This window comes from Carlito syrichta, unplaced genomic scaffold, assembly GCF_000164805.1.
Source record: "Carlito syrichta isolate Samal-C Ts95f unplaced genomic scaffold, Tarsius_syrichta-2.0.1 Scaffold316302, whole genome shotgun sequence".
Lineage (NCBI taxonomy): Eukaryota > Metazoa > Chordata > Mammalia > Primates > Tarsiidae > Carlito > Carlito syrichta.
This window is the reverse complement of record NW_007260398.1, coordinates 1,969,018-1,996,131: the sequence shown is the minus strand read 5'-3', so window position 1 is coordinate 1,996,131 and position 27,114 is coordinate 1,969,018. Positions and strand designations below refer to the sequence as shown.

Below are 27,114 nucleotides of genomic sequence, written 5' to 3'. Positions count from 1 at the left end.
CCAGGCAGGTCTCGAACCCGCGGGCTCAGGCAATCCACTAACCTCAGCCTCCCAAAGCGCAGGATTACAGGCTGAGCCATCAAGCCCGACTTCATAGGTTTTCTTATAAAGCAGGCGAAGCTGTGTGAGAACTCAAGTTTTCTTTTTTATTCAATAGGTTTTAATCCACAACTATCACTTCTTAAATTTTTGTTGTTGTTGTTGTTCAGTCAGAGTCTCAATCTGTCGCCCAGGCTAGAGTGCTGTGGTACGTTCACGGGCACCACAGCCTTGACCTGCTGGGCTCAGGTGATTCTTCCACCTCAGACTTCTAGGTAGCTGGAGCCACAGGTATGTGCCACCATACCTGGCTAATTTTTTAAATTTATTGTAGACATGAGGTCTTGCCATGTTGTTCAGGCTGGCCTCAAACTCCTGAGCTCAGGTAGTCCTCTTGCCTTGGACTCCCAAAGTGCTGGGATTATAGGCTTGAGTGACCGAGACTGGTACTTCTTAAATTTTGATGATTAAATTATCTCAGATTTGGCCAGTGAGAATCCCTTCAAACTGACTTCTGGGTCCTTTTGGCATGTTTTCAAATGTTTCTCTTTAAAGACTTTCTTGTTTTCGAACATAAAATTTTCCAAGTTTATCATAAATTTATCTGCCTCAATCCTATAATCAGTCATTTCTCCAAGAAGCTGGGGTTTCTTTTAGTGGAAAAGGGTATACAGAAGCCAAGATCTGGGAACCTGAAGTACTCTGCTATTGGAGTACCATTGCTCCCAGATACTCTCATCACCTTCTACTATGGATAGAGCTAGGAAACGGATGTATGGATGTATTGCATATGCACACACATATGTATATAAATACACATGCATGCATGCACTTTACAATGGTTTTATTTCTATATTTATTGACCTTTATTAAAACCCATGCATTCACACCAATACTCCAATACCCCTGATTCCAATCTAGCATTACAAGGTTCATTCTAGTTCTCCTTTCCAATATGTGTAACACACTTCTCTAATAGAGAGAGATGCTGGCTCCCATTATCTGGAACATACTTATTTGATCACTCCTCCTATATTAAACCATCAATATAGGAAGGGCACTCCAGCAGCAATGGATGTCCTTCTCACCTCTCCTGGACTCTGACATATCACACCAGACCCTCCCTTTATGAGACTTTCTCATACTACTCAGGCTCTGACACTCCCAGTCAGTCCTGCTTGCTCTGCCTACTTAGCAGCCTTTAGGACTGACTTATTCAGAAAAAAAAGAGGAAGAGACAAATAATACTTTTAAATTAAAAAGAATTAATGCAAAACTTAAAAAAGGTATCTATTAAATTACAACTTGAAATCATTCTGAGAGCCAAGCTAAAGTTCATATTTACATCATCTACGAAGAACAGGTTTGCTAAGTAAATTAATAGTGTAAACAAGCTTGTAACCCAGATGTTTAACCTACTTAAGAAAACTAATTGTTTTCAAGCACTTTAAAATCACTGGGCATGTACTTGTCTTTAATTACTATCTAATTACAAGTGATTTCTATTTTCTTCATTATAGCTTTGATATGCCCTCTATTTGATTATACTTTAAGAATTACAACTTAAACTCAATACAGTAAAGAAACTTTTAAAAATGTCTCTTTATTAATCAAGTTGGCTTTTCAATTAATTACCTGAAACATATAATCATTCAGTGATTTCTCTTTTTTAGTTAACCTGTCACGTTGCTCAAAAATAAAAAACACCTTTCAGTGGCCATACAGGACTGCTCCAAAGACCTCCCATTCTGTACACCATCAGCAAAGGTCTCCTGTTACAAATCATGAATGCAGTGCTGAGGACGCCCATAAAGCCAGTGGTTCCCATTATTTGCATCCTTATTTTATTTAAGACACCGCAATTTGCAAAACAGGGATTCTCCCAATCAATTAACAAAATCTTCTGCACTGCATTTAAGAAGACTTGGGAGCCAGGCTTGGTGCCTCAGCCTGTAATCCCGTGCCTTTGGGAGGCTGAGGTGAGTGGACTGCCTGAGCCTGCGGGGTTCAAGACCCGCCTGGGCAACTTGGCGAGACCTCATCTCTACAATAAATAAATAAAAAAATTAGCCGGGCGTGGTAGCGCGCACCTGTAGTTCCAGCTACTTGGAAGGCTGAGACGGAAGGATAGCCAGAGCCCAGCAGGTCGAGGCTGCGGTGGCCGGGAGTGGTCACAGTACTCCAGTCTGGGCGACAGAGTGAGACTCCAACTCAAAAAAAAAGAAGACTTGGGAAGAGAAGTTATTTTGGAGTTGCACACCCAGTTCCTGCACTCCTTGTATACATGGTCTCAGACTGATCACTGAGCTGTCAGCGCCCCATTTTTCTTGTGGAGATAAAACCAATCTCCACATCAGGTTGTCAGGAAGACTAAATGAAGTAAGGGAAGTACGTGCTACATAGCAGGTACTTAATGAATATTAGTTCATGTCCCTTCCTCACAGAGCCTCATGGAAAAACTCAGCATGACTCAGAGCAATATTCGAAAATCTGGTCACACAGAACCTCAGAGAGAACCATCTGAAGAGCATGGGTCACATCTGTCAGCTTGAACTGTGTCTGCCTATCCCTGTCTTTTCCCCAAACAAGGGGAAATCAGAAAAAAACACCAGCAAGAGTTCCAAAACCTAAAAATGAGCAACCGACATACATACCCCTTCCCCAGGAGAACAGTATTAGTGTTCAAGGGGAAAAGAAATGAGGAATAAATAGGCTATATTTTCTACCCCGACTTCCAAATAAAGGTGCCAATGAGTCCTAGAAACCCCAGCAACTCCTAGCCTGAGGGCACTGGGACCACTCATTCAGTGGCAGATTATCTGGGTTTTGGTTGTGTGTTTTTTTTAACCTCCTGCTCCATCAAGTACCAATGACTAAATATTAGGATTTGAAATCTGACAGAACATGATCACATTACTTAAAATCCATCAGAGGTGAGCAATTCTAAAAGAGCCATCCTAGCTCTGTGTGTGTGTGTGTGTGTGTGTGTGTGTGTGTGTGTGTGTGTGTGTGTGTGAGAGAGAGAGAGAGAGAGAGAGAGAGAGAGAGAGAGACAAAGACACTAGTCTGTAGCAGCGAACCAAGTAGAAATGGAAAGGTTCCAGTAGAATAGATATTTTCTTCTCCCCTCCAGCCTAGTTGGGGATTGGGGTACCACTCGTCATCCAGGCTAAAGTGCAATGGCACAATCACAGCTCACCATAGCCTCAACCTCCTGGACTCAAGTGATCCTTCCTCCTCAGTCTCCCAAGTAACTGGGACTACAGGTGTGTGCCACCACACCCAGCTAATTTTTCTTATTTTTTGAGAGATGAGGTTTTGCTATGCTGCGTGGGCTGGTCTTGAATTCCTGGGCTCAAGCAAGTCTTCTGCCTCAGCCTCCCAAAGTGCTAAGATTACTGGAATGAGACACTGCACTCAGCCAGGTTAGACATTTCAAACATGTAACCTCAACCGAAAACACTAGGATCAGGAATGAATCTAAAAATTGCCAGCAAATAATGCCAGATGATCTATTTGCTCTGTATTTTCAATATTTGAAGCATCTAACCTTTCTTGGCATGTAAGACTATGTAATTTTGGTGTGTTGTTTCTTTTAAAACCCTGATAATTTATTTATATCGAAGAAAATATAGTGGCATTCCTTACAAACTGCCTCAAGAGCAAAGCCAGATATTTTAAAAATGCAAACAAAAAATGTACCATGAATATACATTGTTGTCTCTGCAAATAATTCTTTCTTTATACAGAAGGATAAAGCTGTCTACATATTTTATTTGCAAAGCCTCTGTGCTTCTGAATGGCCTCCAAGCAAAGTTTAAAGGAGGTCTCTCCTGGGCTTAATAAGGGCCTACCTAGTTCCCGAGTGATATATCACAGGTATCAGATGGAGGTGGAGGGCACAGGGTCACAAATTGGGACTAAATTCCATACCCAACAGCAGAAGTTCAACTAGTTATCCAGGCGAGTCTATTCAACGTAAAACTCGAGTGAACTTTCACATACTCATAATGGTCAAAGGAGAAATTGTAACCTCCCCGAATCACGGCAGATACTACCAGTATTTCTGCAATAGCAACAGAAGTTCCCTTCCTTTCGGCATCACACACTGCTCGGTCTCACATCCCCAAGCTGGAGGTGGAGCCAGCCACTATGGCTTTTCTTCTCTAGTTGGTGAGGGGAGGAAAGGTGAACAGAGAAGGTGTGATAGCTCAGATAATTCACAGGCTGATTTGCATTTAAAGTCTTCACTAATTGGGAAATAAAAGGCATTCTTTGTTTCCTATTAAAGGACATTCAGGCATGAGCAAAGCAAGTGGGGAAAGTTAAGAGTTCTGTAAAAAGCACACTGTTGCCTAAAATATAGATTTTTCTTTTTTGAGTTGGAGTCTCACTCTCTTGCCCAAACTGGAGTGCAGCCTCGACCTGCTGGGCTTCGGCAATCCTTCCGCCTCAGTCTTGCAAGTAGCTGGAACTACAGGCGCGTGCTACCACACCCGGCTAATTTTTTGATTTATTGTAGAGATGAGGTCTCGCCAAGTTACCCAGGCGGGTCTCAAATCCGCGGGCAGAGGCAATCCACTCACCTCAGCCTCCCAAAGCACGGGATTACAGGCTGAGCCACCGAGCCTGGCTAAATATAGATATCTATTATGGGAGGGAGGAACAGCTTACAGCCCCCTTCCACGCCACACCAAAGATTCCCTCCAGGAGGAAAGCTGGTCCAGCAACTTCAGGAAGCTATTGCAAAGCTACTTGGCCTTGGAGAAACTTTTTGTCTGGTTTCTTCTTAAGGCAGAATACCATACTGCTCAAGCACAAAGACCGTCTGGATCACTTTCGACCTATGTTGCCTTGAGCAACACAGTTAACTTCTCATCAGTAAGCGAGCTCATGGGGCCTTCACAAAGATTAAATGAGTTATCATAGGTTAAACACTTAGAATACTGGCGTTCATCACAGGAAGTAACATTATCTTTCCCTTCCAAGACATAAATTCCCACCTCCTCCAACTTAGACCCTTTCTTTCCCCATTCTTTCGGGCCATTTGCCTGCCCCTGCTTTTATTCTATTACCAACCCAGCCTGGACTCTCACAAATATTCACCAGCATTCTCCGAAGACCTCACCCCAGGTTATCTCACACAACCTTTCCATACCAATCCTCCCTCAGCCTCAGATAAAACCCAACCCCAACTTACTGTATTTTTCACCTTGACTTGCTGGGAAAAAACCTGCACAGCCACAGATCACTGTAATTACAAATAAACCATCTTTTTTCTCAGTGAAGCCCTTAGAGTTGGCAGCTGGGTCTCTGTGGGTTTTTTTTTTCCTTTTTCTTGGGGGGCTGTTCCAAATATTTTATCTTTCTTCAGGTTCCCTTTTCCATTCACACTTCACCTCCCACTTTACAGAAGCAGTGAATGCTTCCCAGAACTCCCTCAAACACCCTTCCCTCCATTTCCAAATTTACTTTTCCCTCGCTGAGGCTAACCTTCACCTGTGCAGCAAATCTCTTCCCACGAATCAGGTCTCTGAGGGAAGAGTTTCTCTCAGGAAGGTCCTCTCTCACGTACAAGTCAACTGACTTTATCCATAACCTACTGGGTGCCAGGCTTGAGTTCACAGATGACTGAGATATGGAGATATTCTCATCTCTCCAGTCATTCTCTCTACTTGCTCCTTCCCCTTAATCTTCCTATTCGTTTTAGGATGTAAGCCCAACAAGGGCAGCAGTTTTTATTTTATTTTTTTGAGTTGGAGTCTCACTCTGTCACCCAGACTGGAGTGCAGTGGCATGCTCCCGGACACTGCAGCCTCGACCTGCTGGGTGCCAGCGATTCTTTCGCCTCAGCCTTCCAAGTTGCTGGAACTACAAGTGAGCATCACCACACTCGGCTAATTTTTTTTTAGTTGTAGAGACGAGGTCTTGCCAAGTTCCCCCGGTGGGTCTCGAAACTGCGGGCTTGGGCAATTCACTCGCCTCGGCCTCCCAAAGTGCTGGGATTACAGGCAACAGTTTTTAAAATCTATTTTTGCTCACTGCTTTACCCCCCGAGACTAGCATAGCTCCTGGAAGATATAAGGCACTCAATAAATATTTGTTGAGTTACTTCAAGTCACCTGTGATACACTTATTCATTCAACAAATGCTCACTGAGCACCTACTTTGTGTCAGAGGCCTTGAGGGTGCCGAGATTACAGAGGGCAGTCTTGCTCTAGAGATGCTCAACGCAGGAAGAAACCAGACAGGAAAGCCCATGGGGAGACTTCTTGATGTGGCAGACAGCAGCAAGCAGGATGAACAACAATGTGCTGGGGCTGCTGGGTTTCACTAGAGCCCAATGGACCCCAATGCTTCTCAAGGACAAATCTAACTGTCTACATTCAGGACATTCAGGGTTTTCTAAGCTGACTCCAAAGCACCAGCCCTGATGCTGTCCTTTACATACCTTCAACTCCTTCCTATCTGGTTTCTCTCACACCACCCTTTTCCTGTTCTCATCCCACTCCTCTGATCAACTGCTAAGGGAGTACTGTCACTCCCATAGTTCACATGACCACTTCAATGTGTAAACTGACAGCTTCCAAACTTCTCTCTGGAGCTCCAGAACCTTATCTCTGCTTGCCAAGTTATATTACATGTCCAGCAAATCTAAAATATGTCCAAAGCAAAACTCACCACTTTCCATCTCCAATGCTCACACCACTACTCACCTAAAACCCCTGCTCTATGGCACTGAATGCCCACCCCAATTCATGGCACTATTGCTACACCCAGCCTGGGGCTCATCCATACCCCTCCCTCTTTCTCATTATATTCAGTGGATCCCACTACAGAAACATCTCTACAGTCTGATCTTTGCATTCTTATAGTCACTGCCTTAATTTATGTTCTCCAATCACTCCTCTTGCTTTGACTGCTGTCCCTTCCAGCAGATCCTCAATACAAAGATTAGTGGAAGCTGATTTTTTATACTGCTTCCAAATTTCTTAGAATAAAAAAGCCCATCAAAATACAACTTCAATCTACACTTCCACTCTCCTCCAGACAGCCAACACTTGTGTCCCAATAATATCTCACCACTTCCAACTCTCCCACACACTTCCTAACTCCTTGCCTTTGTTTATGCTATTCCCTCTGCCTGAAATGCTAACAGTAATAATAATGAAAACAGTAGCTAACATTGACCCAAGAAACATGCTCAACACTTTAAACAAATTCTCATCTAATCCTCATGACTATGAGGCAGGCCCTATTATTATCCTCATTTTACCACCGAGAGAGCTGAGGCACACAGATGACGCTACTGGTCCAACACTGGGCTGACCTGACCACACAGCTGTCATGACTCCAGAACGTCAGTTCTTACCCACCAACTCACCCACCCCTAATTTACTCACCATCCCCTTTACCAAGCAACTCCTGTTTGCCCTCCAAAACCCAGTTCAAATGCTTCCTCTTTGGCGGAGACTTCCCCATTTCCCTAGGCCTCTCTCTCCATCCTCTAGGACCCAATAGCATCACTTTGTTGTAGGCAGCCTGATCATTTCTCTATCTAACTACATTAATAGGAGAGTTCCAAAGATTTGGGTCTTGTTTACCTTTGTATTCCCAGCACTATACAGTGCCCAATACTGTACACATGTTCAATAAACACTTAAGCACTAAACACATCCTTACAATTACACAGGACCTAGATGATACCAACTTCCAATTCAAGTCAACCAACATGACACTGCTTCCAAAGGCCCCACACAGCTGCCTTAACCTCGCCTTCTCCTCTCTCTGGCCGTGGACTCTTCATGAGGAGGAGTCAAAGCCTTTGCTGGGGCTACCTCTCTCGTATCAACTGATAGCATTATCATAGCCAGGGCAGGCCAGTGAGCTGCTGCTGTGTTCCCTTTGATTACAGGAGTAAAGTGCATCTGAGAAGCACTTTCTCTCCCTGGGAGAAAAGGACAGAGGGGACATTTGATGTGGAACTGCCAGATTTAAGTCCTCTGTCATTTAAAATGTGATAGTGGATGTGGGACATAAAATTAAAATGTACATAATATGGTAGAAAATCTGTTGTGGCCATTATCCATAACTCATAAAGAGCTAAAACGTGCAGAAATAATTCAGGTTATTAGTGTTATTTCTTTTTTTAGTCAAAATCTCATTCTGTTGCCCAGGCTGGAGTACTGTGGCAGGCTCACAGTCACCATAGCCTCGACCTACTAGGTTCAGGCGATCCTTCCACCTCAGCCTTCCAAGTAGCTAGAAATACAAGCACGAGCCACACCTGGCTAATTTTTTTGGAAGAGATGAGGTCTCAACAAGTTGCCCAGGCTGGTTTTGAACCCCTGAGCTTACGCAGTCCTCTCTCTCACCTCCATCCCCCCAGCACTGAGATTACAGGCACGAGTCACTGTGCCCAGCCATAATCCATCACTAAATTAAACACACACACACACAAACACATACACACTGAATATATACCTCACTAAACCAGATAAACTTTAGAGTAGGTTCTTATTATTATTCTAGATTCTACAGGTGCTCAGCATCCAATGGAGTTGGCATTTTTTTCAATACACTAATGTAGAATGGCTTTCTGTTCACAGTATATTCAGAGGAAACAAAGTTTTTTTTTAAGTGTGAGTCACAAAACTATCATCATAGCAGTCAACAAAAAAGAATGAAGAATGGTAGTCCCAGAACTTGAAAACAGGTTTATTCCTATGAGTGAGGCTAATAAAACCAGCAAACACAGTTAATTGTCACACATGTCAGGAGATGGTCTATAATTAGGTTGTGGTTCCCAAATGCTGCACTTTAGTACCTGTGATGATCTATGGGGAGAAAAAGAAAAAAGGAAACAATGTAATGGTTTTCATAAAGCTATATTCAACTTATTGAAATATTTCTTATTCTGAGACTGTTTATTCTGCTTTTTTGTTTAAATGTTGGGTTTTTTCCCTTCAAAATGGTACTAACGGTGAGTTTTAAAAATGCCTTTACTTGATAAATTTAAATCCAGTAACTCATGATGGATCCCAATTTTACTTGTCCAATGTTACAATTTCCTGAAACTCAAGTCTGGGAACCACCTTATTAAGGTGTTTGAAGAAATTCAGAAAACACCCAAATCCAGCCTGCTTAACTGGGATGTAGTTTTAGAAAGGAATAATTGAAATGGAAAGCTAGTTCTCCACATGGAGACTAAAAAACAAAAATCTGATACTTTAAGAAAAGATTCCCAGGGCATATTATCATTTTAAAGACTCTGAGAAATCCTGTAGTAAGCAAAGGCCAGCTTAATTGAGCTTAATCAGGAAAGAAACCTTTTTAATATTTTTTTTGGCAGGTAAATCTATATGCCTTCATGTAACTGGAAAGGAAGGGAAGTATGTCCCCTCCCCCCAAAAAGAGACGATGGCTGTGTTTTCTCTAAGGCATTTCCAAGAGATAATACATAATCTGATAGCTAAAAGAGTGCTTTCCATTTAAGTTTCTCTAAAATCTGTCGGGAAAGTATACATATATACATATATATTCATTTCTCAATGTATCTGTCTGTAATCTAGTACCCCATATAGATGGCCAACTCTGATCAGAATGAGATGCCCTGGACAAGAAAAACCACATTCTGACCATCCAAAACATCTATCTCCTGCATGTTAAAGTAACAAATTAACATGTTTTAAGTTATGAATTTGGTTATGTGATAACTGAGTGGGACTAGTAAGTGTGATTCTCTAGACCAGCAAAACTAGGGTTCATATCCTGGAATTTGGCAATCCATGAGTGGTTTCTCCTCTAGAACTTTTGAAACCACTGTAGGAAGCCAGGTGCAGTGACTCACACCTGTAATCCCAGCACTTTGGGAGGCTGAGGTGGGAGGAACACTTGAGCCCAGGAGTTAGAGACCAGCCTGGGCCTCTACCAAAAAAAAAAATAGTCAGGCATGGTGGCATGTAAAAGGACTGCCTAAGCCCAGGAGTTAGAGGCTGTGTGGTGAGCCGTGATTGTGCCACTCTAGCCTGGACCACAACAGAATGACACTCTGACTCAAAAACCCCCCAAAAAACAACCAAAAAAAGTGAACTTGAATAGAATATATCTGATTACATTATACATTAGAAAGTAAATGCTTTTTTTTTTTTGAGTTGGAGTCTCACTCTGTAATAAAGGCTGGAGTACAGCCTCAACCCCCTGGACTCAGGAAATCCTTCCACCTCAACCTCCTGAGTAGCTGTAACTACAGGTGCATGTCACCATGCCTGGCTAGTTTTTAAATTTTCTTTGTAGAGACGAGGTCTCACTATGTTGTCTAGGATGGTCTTGAACTCCTGGGCTCAAGCAGTCCTCTCTCCTCAGTCTTCCTTAGTGCTGGGATTACAGGCATGAGCCAACACACCTGGCCAGAAAGTAAATACTTTTGCTTAAGTGTATACATTCATATGTCTGAGGGTCTCAATGCAAATTGTACTTTTTACAGTAGAACCAATCAAAAAGTTTGAAAGCCTCTGTTCTAAGCTGCCCAATCATCTGTCCAACTTCAGCTTATAAATAAGAACTTGCTGACGTAAAAAGAATAGCAATTATTTTATGTAAGCAAAGGGATAATAAGAGAAACAAGGCATCAAGATGCAACTACTCACCACAGGCCTTGAAGCTCTGGGCTCCTGGTGGGGGCAGTGATCATTTGCTAGGTCTCAGGTCTTATTAAGGCACTAAAGGACATTATTTTAAGCCCTCCACTATACAGTCTGGTTTATATAAAGGTATAAATTGATAACCAAAATGCACTTCCAAAGGAAAATGAAAGTATAAGAAATTACTTTCCATAATGATTAAACAAATGAAAAACAGGATTTAAAAGCCGATACCCCAAACTTTTACAGGGCATGTCATAGAAAAATAAACTCCTCTATGTCAGTTGAAATGTAACTGTGTAGAAATCAAAAACCAGTGCTTACTTTCCAGTGTGGTCAAGGTTTGGTTGCACACAGGATTCAAGATCATTTCTATCTTTACTGGCTATCACTTAGAAGGTCTAGTTGATCGCTACCAAGCAGTCTCAATCAATGAGATGATTAAATGGGAAAAAAAATCTCTTTTTTTTGAGTTGGAGTCTTACTCTGTCGCCCAGGTTCGAGTGCAGTGGCACACTCAGCCACCACAGCATAGACCTGATGGGCTCCAGCGATCCTTCTGCCTCAGCCTTCCAAGTAGCTGGAACTACAGGCACACACTACCATGCCCGGCTAATTTTTTATTTATCGTTGAGACAAGGTCGCGCTAAGTTACCCGGGCCAAGGTAATCCACTCACCTCAGCCTTCCAAAGTGCTGGGATTACAGGCTGAGCCACTGAGCCCGGCCAAATGAAAATCTCTGAACCTACTTTTTGTAAACTAAGAAAAACCACCTATATTTAGCGAATATTAGTTCTACTGGCCCAAGATGGCAAAAATACACCATGAGTTTGACAGTCTAAGGCTAAACAGCCTGCATATAGCTCAAGAGAAGTGAGAGACAAGCACAAAGCAAGTAGCCCATGGCACCCTTTCCCCTCAAGACTCCATAACAGGGAGTGTGGATTTAAAGCAATCCTAATTTCATCCCTTCCCATCTGGAGCCACCACCTCACTGAATCCAGAGAGTAAAAGAGAAATTCACAGAAAGGGCAATAGTGTTCCCACCCATCCCCGCTAGATAGGGTTTTTTTTTTTTTTTTTTTGAGATGGAGTCTCACTCTGTCACCCAGACTGGAGTGCAGTGACTGCTCCCGGCCATCGCAGCCTCGACCTGCTGGGCTCTGGTGATCCTTCCGCCTCAGCCTTCCAAGTAGCTGGAACTACAGGCACGCGCTACCACACCTGGCTAGTTTTTGACTTACTGTAAAGATGAGATCATGCCAAGTTGCCCAGGCGGGACTCGAACCCGCAGGCTCAAGCAATTCGCTCACCTCAGCCTCCCAAAGCACGGGATTATAGGCTGAGCCACCGAGCCTGGCTAGATAGGGTTTTAAATGTAAGCCTCTGCATCAAGCTTTTTCGGTGCATATGACACAAACAGTATGTTTAGGAACTTCTACCAATGTTCCATTCTGCTGACCTAGCCAAAACATAAATTCCTGTTTAAATTTTGTAATCTTTGTATGTCAAAAAAAAGTTTGTCTCCTCACATACAAAATTAGGGATCTGATCCTTCTAATTCTAAAAATTTCACACAAGGACAAGTCAACATGTGTTCTTAGAAACACTAACACATGAAATGCTTTGTGATGGCACAAAACCATTTCGGATATTTTTGAATGCACATTCGCTGTAAAGTAGCTTATTTTACTCTGCATAATTGTGCTGTCCAATATGGTAGCTACGTGTGGATAGTGTTCACTTGCAATGAGACTAGTGCCACTTAGAAACTAATTTTTAATTGTATTTTAGTTTAATTATTTTAAATCTAAAAACTGACACTTGTTTCCATTACTGAAAACCTTTTAAATGTTTGGGAAAACTTGGGAATGTGAATCTACTTTTTCATGAAAAAGTAGTAAATTTTATGAAATTTAAATACAGATCAAATATTCCCAACAAAAATTTTATGTTCAAACTGAAATGTATTCTAAGTGTAAGATACACACCAGATTTAGAAGACTTAGTATGAAAAAAAGTAAGATATAGCTTTAATATTTAAAAACCAGTAACATGTTGAAATGATATTCTGCATATACTGGGTTAAATAAAATAATATTAAAATTAATTACGTTAATTTCTTTTTACTTTTTTAATGTGACTCCTGGAAAACTTAAAATAACACATGTGGCTTGCATTCTGTTTCTACTGAACAGTGTAGGTGTAATCTGATGGCTTCCAAACCTTTCCTACTGGACACCTCCCAACACCAGGTTCAGGAACATTGCCATAACCAAATACTCTTCTTGTGCAGCATCTAAAGCTGCTGGCCACACCCGCAATTGAAAGGTCCTTCCCTCATCTTCAGTGATTACCACTGACTGTCCTACAGAACCCCTTTCTCTTCATTCTTTCCCAGGTCTTGTTTCTCTCCCTGTCCCCAAGGTCCCATTCTCAGCTCCCTTTTCTATTCTTCACTCTATGGTGACCTCATCCACTGAATCTCTCAGCTTCCACTATCACCTCTATGTGGAAACCTTCCAATTTTTTATCTCCACTTCTGACCCCTTTCTCAAGCTGCAGTTCCACATTGCCAGCTGCCTGAACAGCTCTGCCCACAAGTCCTACCAACTTCTTAAACCTAGTAGGTCTAACTTGGAATGTACCATCTTCATTTTGTTGAAGATTCCTATCATTCACTTTAAACATCTGAAGTTTCTAGTGCCATGGTCACAGTCTTATTATAGTACGCCCTTTTATTTTTTTAACAGTCCTTTTATACCCAACCTCCAAACTGGCCTGCCTGACTCTAAAGTCTCCCCTTAACCTCCCTACCCCAAGCCCTCCATTGCCCCACTGCCATATTAGTATTCTCAAAATACCACTTTGGTCACAATGCCATTAAATTTTCAGAGCTGGGTATGGTCGCTCACGCCTGTAATCCCAGCACTTTGGAAGGCCGAGGCAAGAGGATTGCCTGAGTCCAGGGCTATGAGACCAGCTTGTGCAACTTGGCAAGACCCTGTCTCTATAAAGTCAAAAAAATTAGCCAGGTGTGGTGGCATGTGCCTATAGTTCCAGCTACTTGGAAGGCTGAGGCGGGAGAACTGCCTCAGCCCAGCGGGCCGAGGCTGTAGTGGCCATGATCATGCCACTGCACTCCAGCGTGAGCAACAGAATGAGACTCCTACTCAAAAAAAATATATTTTCTTCAACAGCTCTTCACTGTCTACCATGGCAACCCAAACTACTCAGCAGATACCCAACTCCTCTACACACATCCAACCTCCTCCATTCAATCCCCCTTAGACATGACCAGTCTTCTTCACCTTCCTTCAGCTAGAATGGCCTGTTATCAGAGTCTACAACAGCACAATTCTGCCTCATCCTTAGGGCTCCAAATTCTAGGTTCTAGCTGGGTTCGGTGGCTCAGCCTGTAATCCCGTGCCTTTGGGAGGCTGAGGTGAGTGGACTGCCTGAGCCCACGGGTTTGAGACCTGCCTGGGCAACTTGGCGAGACCTCATCTCTACAACAAATCAAAATGAGCTGGGCACGGTAGCACGTGCCTGTAGTTCCAGCTACTTGGAAGGTTGAGGTGGAAGGATTGCCGGAGCCCAGCAGGTCGAGGCTGCGGTGGCCGGGAGCGGTCACTGCATTCCAGTCTGGGTGACAGAGTGAGACTCCAACTCAAAAAAATAAAAATAAAAATAAAAAAAGTCAAGGTTCTCATACATTTTCTCTGATCAACACAGCTAGCTGGGCTCGGTGGCTCAGCCTGTAATCCCACGCCTTGGGAGGCTGAGATGAGTGGATTGCCTGAGTCCACGGGTTCGAGACCTGCCTGGGCAACTTGTCGAGACCTCATCTCTACAATAAATAAAAAAATTAGCCGGGTGTGGTAGCGCGCCTGTAGTTCTAGCTGCTTGGAAGGCTGAGGTGGAAGGATTGCCAGAGCCCAGCAGGTCGAGGCTGTGGTGGCCGGGAGCGGCCACTGCACTCCAGTCTGGGACAGAGTAAGACTCCAACTCAAACAAACAAAAAAAAAAGAAACACAGCTAAAATTGGTGTTTCTCCTCTCATAAACTAATAATCACTGTAATAATGTGAGTATATAGCCTTATCTTTTAAATAAAATAATATCCCCTTAACAGTATAAAACAGCACTTTGCACTGCATATTATAGGTATGCCATCTTGCCAAAGAAATCAACTTAAAAAGGGAAATTGGCAAGGTACAGTGGCTCACACCTGTAATCCCAGCACTTTGGGAGGTCAAGGAGAGAGTATCGATTGAGCCCAGAAGTTTGAGACCAGCCTGGGCAACATAGTAAGACCTCATCTCTACAAAAAATTTTTTAAAAATAGCTGAGTGTGATAGCATGTGCGTATAGTACCAGCTACTTGGGAGGCAGAAGTGAAAGGATCCCCTGAGCCTGGGAGATCAAGGCTGTAGTGAGTCATGAGCTTGCCACTGCACTCCAGCCTGAGGGACAGGGTGAGACTCCAACTCAAAATAAAATAAAAATACCAGGTGTGGTGGCTCACGCCTATAATCCCAGCACTTTGAGAGGCAAAGGTGAGAGGACTGCCTGAGCCCTGGGTTCAAGACCAGCCTGGGCAACATGGCGAGATGGCGAGACTTCGTCTCTACAAGAAATCAAAAAAATAGCCAGCCGTGGTGGTTCATGCCTGTAGTACCAGCTACTAGAAAGGCTGAAGCAGAAGGATCACCTGAGCCCAGCAGTTCGAGGCTGCAGTGGCCATGAACGTGCCACTGCACTCCAGCCTAGGCAACAGAATATAACTATGACTCAAAAAAATAAAAGTTAATTAAAAAAAATAAAAATATTAGTGGGCGTCATAGTGTGAACCCGTAGTCCCAGCTACTCAGGAGGCTGAGATAGAAAGATTGTCTGAGCCCATGAAATCAAGGCTGTGGTTGGCCATGACTGTGTCACTTCTCTGACTCAAAAAAAAAAAAAAAAAAAAGTCCACCTGTAATCTCAGTCCTTTGGGAGGCCAAGATGAGAGGATTGCCTGAGCTCAGGGGTTCAAGACCAACCTGGGCAACTTGGCGAGACCTTGTCTCTACAATAAATCAAAAAATTAGCCCGGCATGGTGGTGCATGCTTGTGGCTCCAGCTACTTGAAAGGCTGAGCTGAAGGTCGAGGCTGCAGTGGCGGTGAGCGTGCCACTGCTGTCTAGCCTGGGTGACAGAGTGAGACTCCTACTCAAAAAAAAAAAAAAATTAATCTGAACAGGTGACACTCCTGCTTACCCTTTTCACTGTTCCCAGGATAAAGACTTCCAAACATGGCTTATAGACTCCTCTGCATCCAGATGGCCAAGGTTTAGCTATTCAGCTTCACCTTTCATTTCCTAGATCATTTCTTCCCTTAAGTATATTACAGTCCTACCAAGTCCACCCTTTCCCTAGGGCTTCTACACAAGCAGTTACCTCTATTTGGGCTGGGTAACCTTCCTGTGTAATCATTCAACATATTGCTTCTCGGTCTTCTGGCTAAGATTAACTGTAATCACCCAACACCCTGAGCACTGGCCAGCCTCCTTGCATTTATATGCTTTCTTTTTTTTTTTTTTTTTGAGTTGCAGTCGCACTCTGTTGCCCAGGCTGGAGTGCAGTGGCACACTCACGGCCACCAAAGTCTTAACTTGCTGGGCTCAGGTGATCCTTCCACCTCAGCCTTCCAAGTAGCTGGAACCACAAGCATGCACCACCATGCCGGGCTAATTTTTTGATTTATTGTAGATGAGGTCTCGCCAAGTTGCCCAGGCAATCTTCTCACCTTGGTCTCCCAAAGTGCTGAGATTATAAGCGTGAGCCACTGTGCCCAGATGCATTTTATGCTTTCTAAATTCACAATGGTGCCCGGAAAAAAACCTTCATACTACCTCTGTGCTAGTGCTTATCACAACACCTAGTATGTTATAGGCATTCTAATTATGTGCTGAATGAATAAGTAAACAGATAATAATTTTCTAGGTTTTTAAAAAGCAAATTCCAAGGTCAACGAATGAAAGCCATTTCTGACATCTACAATAATTCAACAGCATTGTATAAAGTGGGCAAGTGACCTAAAATTTTATCTATCTATTGAGTCAAAACTAGTAATAATTTGGTTAAGAAAACAAAATTGATACATATGGGCTCAGAGTACCTGAAATGAAGAGGGAAATGCTGGAATCTATGTTCTCCTTTGCCTTGTAAACTCTAAGACCAATTCATCTGAAATTGCTGGGAATCTTTTTATGCAAAATGTATGAAAAGCAGCCAAGCCAATGTGGATACATCGTACAAAGGCAGAGCCTGAAGGAAACTTAGAGAGTATGAAGAGTCGACATCAGACCACAGGAATGTAGGGTCTTTAATAAAAAGAAAGGGCTCAGCGCTGCGCCTGTCCTTGTCCAGGCTAAAGCTCCATGCAATCGCTGTGCATGCTCCGTGATCCTGGCAGTCATGAGAAAGAACAGAGGCATTCTGACGGGCCATAAAAAGCCTTTCTGGTTTATTCAACAAAGGGAGATACAGCAAAAGGGAAGGAAATACTTACTAAGCAACAAGACTAGGTGCCCAGCCCTCACGTATACCATTTCCTTTATGCTTCACAACAATATATTATCCCCATCACACTGGTGAGGAAACAGGGCCTCCTGTCACACAGCTAGTCCTGGTAACCTTATACTCAAGTTTAACTCAAATACATTTTTACTGTGCACCTATTCCTGCCAAGCCCTGTTCTAAATGCTGGGAACAGAGCAGTGAGCAAGACAGACAAGATCTCTGACCTCAGGAAGCTTTTGTGGAGAGAGATGTAGCATACGCACATAATTTCAGATGGTGATTCAATTAAGGGGTGCTAAAAAAAATTAAAACTCAGGGATGTGACAGAATAACTAGGAAGGTCACTTTGGGTTGCAAAGTTCTCAGAGATGATTCAAAAGACAGTTTTGAAGAGACTGTGAAAAGCTAAGGAAAATGTTTGATAAAGTGACTACCAAGTCAAAACTTAAATGGAAGTCTCTAGAACTACCAGCAGCAAAAAATTACCATCATTTCCTGATTATCGGCAAAGACAGCTATAGCGTTAATCCAGTCAAAACCCAAAGCAGTAAATTAGTCAGCAGATAGCAAATATTTCCACATGAATCAAGTGGCTGTTCAGGGTGATGGACCAACCAAATTAACTCTTAGCTCTCCCATTACCTACATCAAGGCGTAATAAATGATTGCTGAATGAATATACAAAGGAAAGAATAAAGAACAACAATGTGAAGATGTCATGTCATGGGCTAAATCCCTTTTCAGGCCAAGTGGCCTCAATTCACCCCCACCCCCACCCCGTCACTAGTCTTAATCACAAGAAGCAAGTGAGGGAAGTGGGATTAGTGTAAATCCAAGAACAATACTGTACTGGGAAACAATTAGCATTCGCTACCCCTCTCACAGCAAATGGTCACAAACTCCATCTTGAAATCATGGTTCCACTTAAGTCTATCCAAATGATACCTAAAAATTAATGAAGGGGTTGGCTATCTTTTTGGCTTTTAAATAAATTTTAAAATAGGGGCTCGCCTAATGAAGATACTCAAGATACTGCTATTACCAGGTTCTTGTTCTAAATACTGCACATATACCACTAAGTTGTGACAATTTGTTTACCAACCATGCTAGACTGCCCTGAGAAGAGGAACAAAGTACATTCATCTATGTTGCTTCAGGGCCACATCCAGCTTAAATTGCAGATAATCAATGATTATATTATCCGAGTTATAAAAATTAAGTTCCCCTCCAAAAGTTTCAGTCATGGGGCAGCTGGGCAGGGCACTTTTCTGAAGTTTACTTTTAAGGGACTGTCCTAGTGGTGATAGGGAATAACAAATGGCCATTTAGAGCTGAACAACAGAGCTGAGTTTACACCATATATCAAAGATGGCAATGCTTCCATTCTGGGAACCGGATGGAATGGCTGAAAAACACTTTAAAATTAGGATAGCACTTCTGCCATCAATTTTTGCGATGTTTCAGTAATGAACCCATGACATTTCTTTCTGAGACAGAGCAGTGTGATAATATCACAAGCAGACCCAGCATAAGGCAATATGAATGGGGGCAGGGCTTTAGTAGGGATTATATTCACTTTCTCCAGTAAGAAACTTCCTCTAAATACGCCATCTCATTTTTTAAAAGTACAACCACAACATGCAAGTTCTAATACTCCTGAGTTTTGCTCTTTATAACATCAGCCACATCGTTAAAGTTTTCAAAGCCTCAATTCATACTTCCAACAGAAAAAAAATTTTTCAACAAAAAGAACAAATTAAATACTATCCATCTGCACAATTGACTTATTACTCATTTTTATTTGCTTCTGGATACCATCGTTTGAGTGAGCCATAAAGAGTGGCTCTGCAGGATCTTAGATCCAAAATGGCAGCTGAGCTAAAACTCATCAGAGTTCTAATGCTTACCATACGTGAAACCAGGTCTTAATTTATCTCACCTTTCAACTAGTCTGGGGGAAAAGAATTATTTAGAAAAACATTTCAAAGAATCAGATGACATTCTGTTAATGTCCATAACATCATTCTCCTTTTTGCCAGAGAGAGCAGGCATCCTGCTCTGGTACCTCCTCTCTGCAAACTGAATTAACCTGCCACTCACATGTTTACACAGTCCACAAAAACAAGCAAAACATAGAAAGCCTAGGTTTCTCTCTCTTCTTCAGTAAGGTCAACTTTAGAAAATAGGTGTAAAAATGAATGATCTAACAAGTAAAGCCCTAAATAAGCGCTTTCATTTTCAGAAAAATTTTCTTAAGTTTACCACAATGCAACACTCCCTATCACTAAGGTAATTTCCATGTTACCTTAAAATTTTACCTTGTCTCTTAAATTCAACTTGTAAAAAAATTTCAAGACAACTTTGGTCCAGAACATCTCTTTAATGTCCCTCTTACACAAAAGCTGTATATCACCAAAAAATATACAGTGAATCTACAGTGACTTCTCTACTTATTACCATTACTAATATAATAACAACATTAATTTTTCAAAAATAATAAAATGCTTGCTCTTTAGAGACAGAGGACTTTAATTATCTTATGTATTCAAATGGAAAGTCTTTTTGTTAAATTAGCGTGAAAGTCCCTTCATCTACACACAATTGGCCCAAAGAAACAGGCCATTTTCAGCACAAGAGGCCAATCCATTTTAACAGTGAATAAAGCTTTTGAAAGCACTACACACCCTCTTCCAGACTGTCAAATTTTCAAAATGGTCCAGCATTTTTTCCATTTTATCTTTTTTAACACTTTCAGGCCCAGTAAGCATCTCATAATTAGATTAATTAAAAAGGAAACAACAAAAAACACTGCTCCCTTCTGATGAAAATTATTCCATTTATGCTTAATTAGCTTTAATCCATGTCTACATATTTAATGATGGGGATATGACAATTCAACCTATTTGCATATTTTAAATGCCTTTTCTAAACTATACTTTGTAACAGATTTAGAAGAACAGCCTCTTTCTCATGCCAATATGTCACAGTATAAATCAGGAGGATACAAATTAAACAAGGCCTCTCAGAGCCAGGGATGTGCTGAGGGGGGTGGCGTAATTTACCCAGGGATGGGGGCAATTTACCCGCCACATCACAAACTACAATCCTTTCAGCCCACCAGACCGAGAAGCATTACATCACACTTTCACAATGATAGGGGGTGGTGGCTCTGAGAAAGCAAGTTTTCAGCTTTCTTTCCTCCCAGCTCTCAGGCTTCTAGAATCCTGCATTAGGAGTAATGGAATTTAACTTCAGGCATTGCAGTTTCAGGGCTACTAATAATCAAACATTACATGTATGACCCTAAATGAATACTTCACAATGGATACATGGCTAAAACAGGCAAACACACACACACACACACACACACACACACACACACACACGATGTGTTTGTACTGAAAAGCCCAGATATTCATCTGTGTAAGATTAAACACAAATTTTATTTCATGAGAAGGCTCATCTACCGGGAGAACTAATAAAGTAATAATTCCTAATCGCAGAGAGCAGCTGTTTACAGACTAAAAACACCATGTTTACAAGATAGTCCTACCCTTTGGTTGAAACCACGATCAAAATAAAAGCGCATCTGGCTGCACATTTGAGAACACACACAGACATCCAGTGCAAAGGAGCGCGCGCAGAAAGGAGAGGGGTGAGCCACATATTGCTCGGGAGGCTTTCAAGCAGGGGAATCTACAAACCTCAAACCTCCTAGTGTTCACCCGCCCCCAACCTGATGTTTAAAATGTATCAGGTCTTACTTTAGGTTTTACATCTCTCTAGGAAGGATGGCCCAGTTTAAAAAATAAAAAAAGGCTTTCCCGTTCTAGGGCTTGCCCTCCCAGATCCTTTGTCGGCCTTAGCAGCCGAAAGAATGCAAACCCATTTATATTTATGCAAATTTTTGCAGCAGATTTAAGGGGGGAGGGGGAGATCTGTGTTTTTTAAAAACCTCTTTTTAAAAAGCAAATTTCCAATTACTCGCAGCTTCATTTATTTGCAAGATAGAAACGATGATGAAAATCTGCATATAAATTAAAAGTGCAATTAAATCACCTCAAAATCCAAATATTTTACCAAGTCTTTCCATTTCTAAAATGCCGAACCAAAAGTACATCACGGGTCTGATTTACACAGATCCACGAAATGTCTGAAGCCAGTCTCCATGCTAGACAAATGTCGATTTGCAACACCACCAGTGAAAACGGTTAGACAAGATCCATATAAATCAATTGGTTTAAAAAAATTTAAAATATTTACCAACCTCATAAAGTGCAGCAGTGCTTAAATCCAGCAAATTGAGGCATACAAGGTAGAAATGGAAATGAAAAAAGGTCCAAAAAATGAATTCTTTTTGTCTATCTGTTTTTTTGTATTTTAAATATTCAGAAACCAGCAGAGACTCTGTCGGCCATTTTGGCTTGAACTAACTCTCTCACTCACTCTCCCTCTTGCTCTCTCTCTCCCCCTCTGTCTCTAAAGGAAGCAGCTTTTTGTGACCTTCAAATAGAGGCGGGTCACGTGACTTCGGGTAGGTTTGTCAATCAGGAAAGGGGAGGGAGCTGGAGCTGAAACTACCTTAAAGGGGAAGCAGCCCTCTTCCACTCACTTTCATTTGTGAAATGCTGTTATCTCATACTCTCCGCCTACAGACACTGCATGTGAAAGTGGCAACAGCATAAGGGTAACAGATGAACAAAATAGAAAAACCTTTATTGGTTTATAGAAATATGCTCAGTTGCTAACGTTTCTTACAGCTCCTGAATCTTATCCTGGCTCGCTTGCTAGTTATTCTCTAGATGTTTGGGCAAGCACAGGCTGGCAAACTGCTCTTTAAAAGGGGGCTGAAACAAAGCTTTATCCAAACAAGAGACATCAGTTTCAAAAGATAGAGGTGAAATATAGGGCATAACTGATCTCTAGCGAACTCCTAAAATGCACAGAAAAAGACTGAAAGGAAACGCACCAAAAAATAAACGGAATGGCAATTCAGAAAGGTTAAGTGACTTATCCCAAATCAAACTGCTAGACAGCTGCAGAACGGGGACTGGCTTCCCAATTCGGAACGCTACATGTATTGTTTTCCCTGTATATGTGTTCTGTGCCTGCTCCTCCAAACCCAAATAAAAGCTATGCTACAGCATTGCAAACTGAGATCCTCTGGGCTAGGGCAAGTCTGAGTCATCATTAATCCCCTCCCCCACGACAGGAAGTAGCTCTGCAGCTGACAGAGAATAGGCACTAAATTAAAACCTACCTGGTTACTACACCCTTGAGTCCCTTCTTCTCCCTAATGCATCACTATTCCTATCCACCTGAAAACCCAAGCTGGGTCTGGGTCTGCGTCTGAAGACCTACGGCTGACAAGGCTGTGTAACTTTAGTACTAAGAGCAAGTCCCTTTCTACTCCCACCCTCCTCACTTTTTTCAGTTGTAGGATTGGACAACGTTACTTCCAGCTGTAAAACTCTGCACTTGGCTTCTTCTTCTCCTCCTCTTTTTTTTAGTTTTGTTTAACTTATCCTGGCCATCTCAAAAGTCAGTCACTACCCTGGAGAAGTTTCTTGAACTTGGAAGTCTAGACCAGTCCTTCCTGTTAAACAATCCCATAACACCCCTTTACGACTTCGTCACAGCAGTGGCCATAACTGCAATTTAATATTTGTGAAAGAGTTGGCTTAACATTGGTCTTCCCTAGTAGACTGTAAATTGTATAAGGGCAAACACCACGTCTTCTTCACTGCTCTGTGAGGCCCAAAAGCCAAACTCCACATAGGAGGTAAATAAATGAATGACTTGGAACCCATTCAGAAGGGCTAGGCTGAACAGGAGGAAATCCAAATATAAGGAATTGAGGGGAATGAAAGTCACAGGTCCCAGGAACTCACATCCATCTATCTGGTTGAAAGCAGGCAAGAGTATCCTGTGACTATCAGACTCCACCAGAAAAGGGAGGATTCCCCAGCATGCTTCTCTCAAATGAACTAGGCTGACATGCCAGCCAGAAGAGAACTGATGGATCTGGAAGTCCGACTTTCCTTAAAAAGGAACATATGAATCCCACACGTCTGTTGCCATCCTTGCTTATGGGACATTATACAGTCTCTCTTCCTCCTTCGGTTTTTCCACACAGAAAGGAGAACAGGAAAGGAGCTGTTTCAGGGCAAGCAGAGACCAATGCCTAGATGATCTGGCAGCCTGAATACTTGTGGTGTAACTGGCTTCCACTGTCTTTGCCCAGCACTGAGTGGAATAGCCAGGCCTTGGTCTGACAATTGAGATGTAGGTAATAGCAGGAAACTCCTAGGATGGAAATTCTGATTATTTCTTCTATTTTTATCCTCCCAATACCTTCCAGATGAGTTACAGAAAGCTTACTTATATGGAGCATGCTCCAATGTTAAAATGCAAGGAGACTATCCAGTCACCTTGTTTTAATTTGTGATTATCACAATTCCTTTATGAAACTGAATTTTACTAAGTCTCCATTCTCCAATATAGAATATATTACATTCTCCAATGTAGAATATATTACATACAAATGTTTATATGTGTTGCCTTATGTTGTTAAATACCAAGCTCCATGAAAAGTTGGGAAACAGAATAAACACATTTTAAAACAAAGTATTGGTTCTACTTTCAAATAATATGCTCAGTATTTTTTCCTCAACCAGATCTTTTTGTGTGTGATCCTTCTAAATTTAAAGCAATTAGTCCAACTATGCACCTAAAATAAACAAGTACAATAAATATATTATTTTCCCCGTTTTCAGAAATAATAGATTATATATTTATTACATATTTTTCATATTAATAACTACGCAGTATTTTAAAAATATATTATTACAAGGTAAAGACACAAAGTAATAAATTTACTTTCCAAAACAAAAAAATAAGAACATATATATTCAGTGTTGACTTTCAAAGCTGGCACCTTTGAAGGTTACATACCATTTTTATTTATTTATTTATTTATTTTTTGAGGTTGAAGTCTCACTCTGTCGCCCAGACTGGAGTGCAGTGGCACACTCCGGGCCACTGCAGCCTCGACTTGCTGGGCTCCAGGGATCCTTCCGCCTCAGCCTTCCAAGTAACTGGAACTACAGGCGCACTACCATGCCCGGCTAATTTTTTGATTTATTATACAGATAAGGTCTCGCCAAGTTGCCCAGGCAGGTCTCGAACCCGCAGGCTCAGGCAATCCACTCACCTCAGCCTTCCAAAGCGCGGGATTACAGGCTGAGTCACCGAGCCTGGTCTACATACCATTTTTCAAAAATTTTATTTTTATCAGGAAACAAGATTTAAAAATAACGAACTGAACATTTAACTAAAAAATCTAGAAAAAGAGTCAACAAACCCAAAAAAGAAAAAAAAAGAGTAGACTGGATCAATAAAACCAAGCACTGTATTTTGTTTTAAAAATAAATAAATAAGCTGGGCTCAGTGGCTCAGCCTGTAATCCTGCGCTTCAGGAGGCCAAGGTGAGTGGATTGCCTGAGCCCGTCGGTTCGAGACCAGCCTGGGCAACTTGGCAAGACCTCACATCTACAATAAATCAAAAAATTAGCCAGGTGTGGTAGCGCACGTCTGTAGTTCCAGCTACTTGGAAGGCTGAGGTGGAAGGATTGCCGGAGCCTAGCAGGTGGAGGCTGCAGTGGCCAGGAGTGTGCCACTGCATTCCAGTCTGAGCGACAGTGAAACTCCCACTCAATAAATAAATAAATAAATAAATAAATAAATAAAAATATGGCCAGGAGTGGTGGCTCACACCTGTAATACCAGCACTTTGGGAAGCTGAGGTGGGAAAATTGTTTGAGCCTAGGAGTTTCAGACTAGCCTGGGCAACATAGCTAGACCTTCTCTCTACAAAAAAATTAAAATATTAGCCAATATGGTGGTGTGCACCTGGAGTCCCAGCTTCTCGGGAGGCTGAGGTGGGAGGATCACCTGAGCCCAGGAGATCAAGGCTTCAGAGAGTTATGAACATGCCACTTCACTCCAGCATGGATGACAAAAAAGAAATATATAAATAACAATACATAAATAAGTAAAAGTAAATAATCCTTTGAAAAATCTGATCAGTTAAAAAAAGTCACAAATAAACATAAGGGCTGAGAAAAAGGATATTACAACAACAAATTTAGAGATCTTTTAAATTGTGCTAGAATTAAATATAACTTTATGTCAGTATACTTGAAGATTAAAAAAAATGGACGATAGTCAAAGAAATAGAAATTATCACAATCAACTCAAGAAACAATTCACAGCAGAAATTTTTAAGATATTTTTAAGAACTAGCCAATAAAATTACATCAGGCCCATATGATTTTCCAGGGAGATGCTACTGAACTTTCACTGAATACATAATTTCCACGTTATCCCTACTGTTCCAGAATGTATGAGGATTAAAGGGAATGTTTCCTAACTTTTTCTATGAGGCTAACATGTTCCTGATACCCATTTGGACCAAGATGGTACAAAAAATGAAAACTTTAGACCAATCCTCACTTGTAAAGACGGATGCAAAAATCCTAAGTACAATATTATCCGATTTATCAAACAGAATTTAGCAGTTCTGAGAAAAATTCATAATGACCACAGAGGGTTTATATCAATAATATAAGGATGGTTACATTACAACAATACAAGGATAGTTAAATTATCTGTTAACATAACTCTTCATTTGTTCAACAAATATATACCAAGTACTTTCTGTCAGACTCTGTGCTAGGGATAAGCAGTAAACCAGAAGGTGCTTGTCTACATGGAACTAACATTCTCTCAGGAGAAGGAACACACTGAGAAGGAAATAAAGTTTGAGAGGACAAAGAATAACTAAAGGAGGCTCTCTTGAGATGAGGCAGTCAGGGAAGGTTTTTCTCAGGAACAACATTTAAGACATTTAAGCTGAGCTGAAAGCAAATGTTTGAGTGGTCAAGGAACAGGAGGGATGATCAGGAAGCTAGGACATGTGAGCAGGGAAGAGGTATGACAAGAACCTCAAGCAGCAGACAGAGCTACATCATACTGAGTTCTGCAGGCCACAGCAAAGATTTTATTTATGAACACTGGAAAGTCACAGAAAAGTTATTAGCAACATAGTGACAAGTGCTATTTTATCCGTTAGTTGTTCTCCACCAAATATTTAAGGTCTAGAAGCTTTTCAGGGACTGAAAGCAAGTTTTGGGGCCTGAACAAAATGCAAGTACAAAATGCAAAAAAGAAAATTATAACCATAAAAATTAATAAATGCATAAATGTCCTTGAGATATAATCACAAAGTAATTTCATTCATTCACTGGTAAATTTAGCATTATAAAATTTTCATTACAGTTGAAAACAATTCTCACTTTGCAAAATTTCCTAAATACATTAACTGTTAAGAAGTCTTTGATAATTATGAATAAATCAGCTATTTGTAGCAAAGAATTTCAGAAGCAAAATTATTTTTAAAAAACTTTTTTTGAGTTGGGGTCTCACTCTGTCACCCAGGCTGGAGTGCAGTGGCATGATCGATACAATCACAGCTCAAGGTAGCCTCAACCTCCTGGGCTCAGACGATCCTTCTGCCTCAGCCTCCTAAGTAGTTGGGACTACAAGCATGCGTCAGCAGGTTTAGCTAAATTTTTAAAATTTTTTTGTAGAAATGAGTTCTCAGCCAGCCTCAGTGGCTCAGCCTGTAATTCCGGGCCTTTGGGAGGCTGAGGTGAGTGGATTGCCTGAGCCCGCGGGTTCGAGACCTGCCTGGGCAGCAAGACCTCATCTCTACAATAAATCAAAAAATCAGCTGGGCATGGTAGCGCGCGCCTGTAATTCTGGCTACTTGTAAGGCTGAGGCAGAAGGATCGCCAGAGCCCAG

General features: G+C 41.6%; 1 protein-coding gene across 2 annotated transcripts in view; it reads right to left on the bottom strand.

Annotated features, from left to right (window-relative positions):
* The window catches only part of TNRC6B (trinucleotide repeat containing 6B), a 151,014-nt gene extending 129,284 nt beyond the window's left edge, over positions 1-21,730 (bottom strand). For both annotated transcript variants that reach the window (XM_021707014.1, XM_021707015.1), the window contains exon 1: positions 21,517-21,730. In XM_021707014.1, the coding sequence (XP_021562689.1) occupies positions 21,517-21,521 (5 nt within the window). In that variant the 5' untranslated portion in view covers positions 21,522-21,730. The remainder of the gene's footprint in view (positions 1-21,516) is intronic.
* Between the last annotated feature and the right edge of the window lie 5,384 nt (positions 21,731-27,114).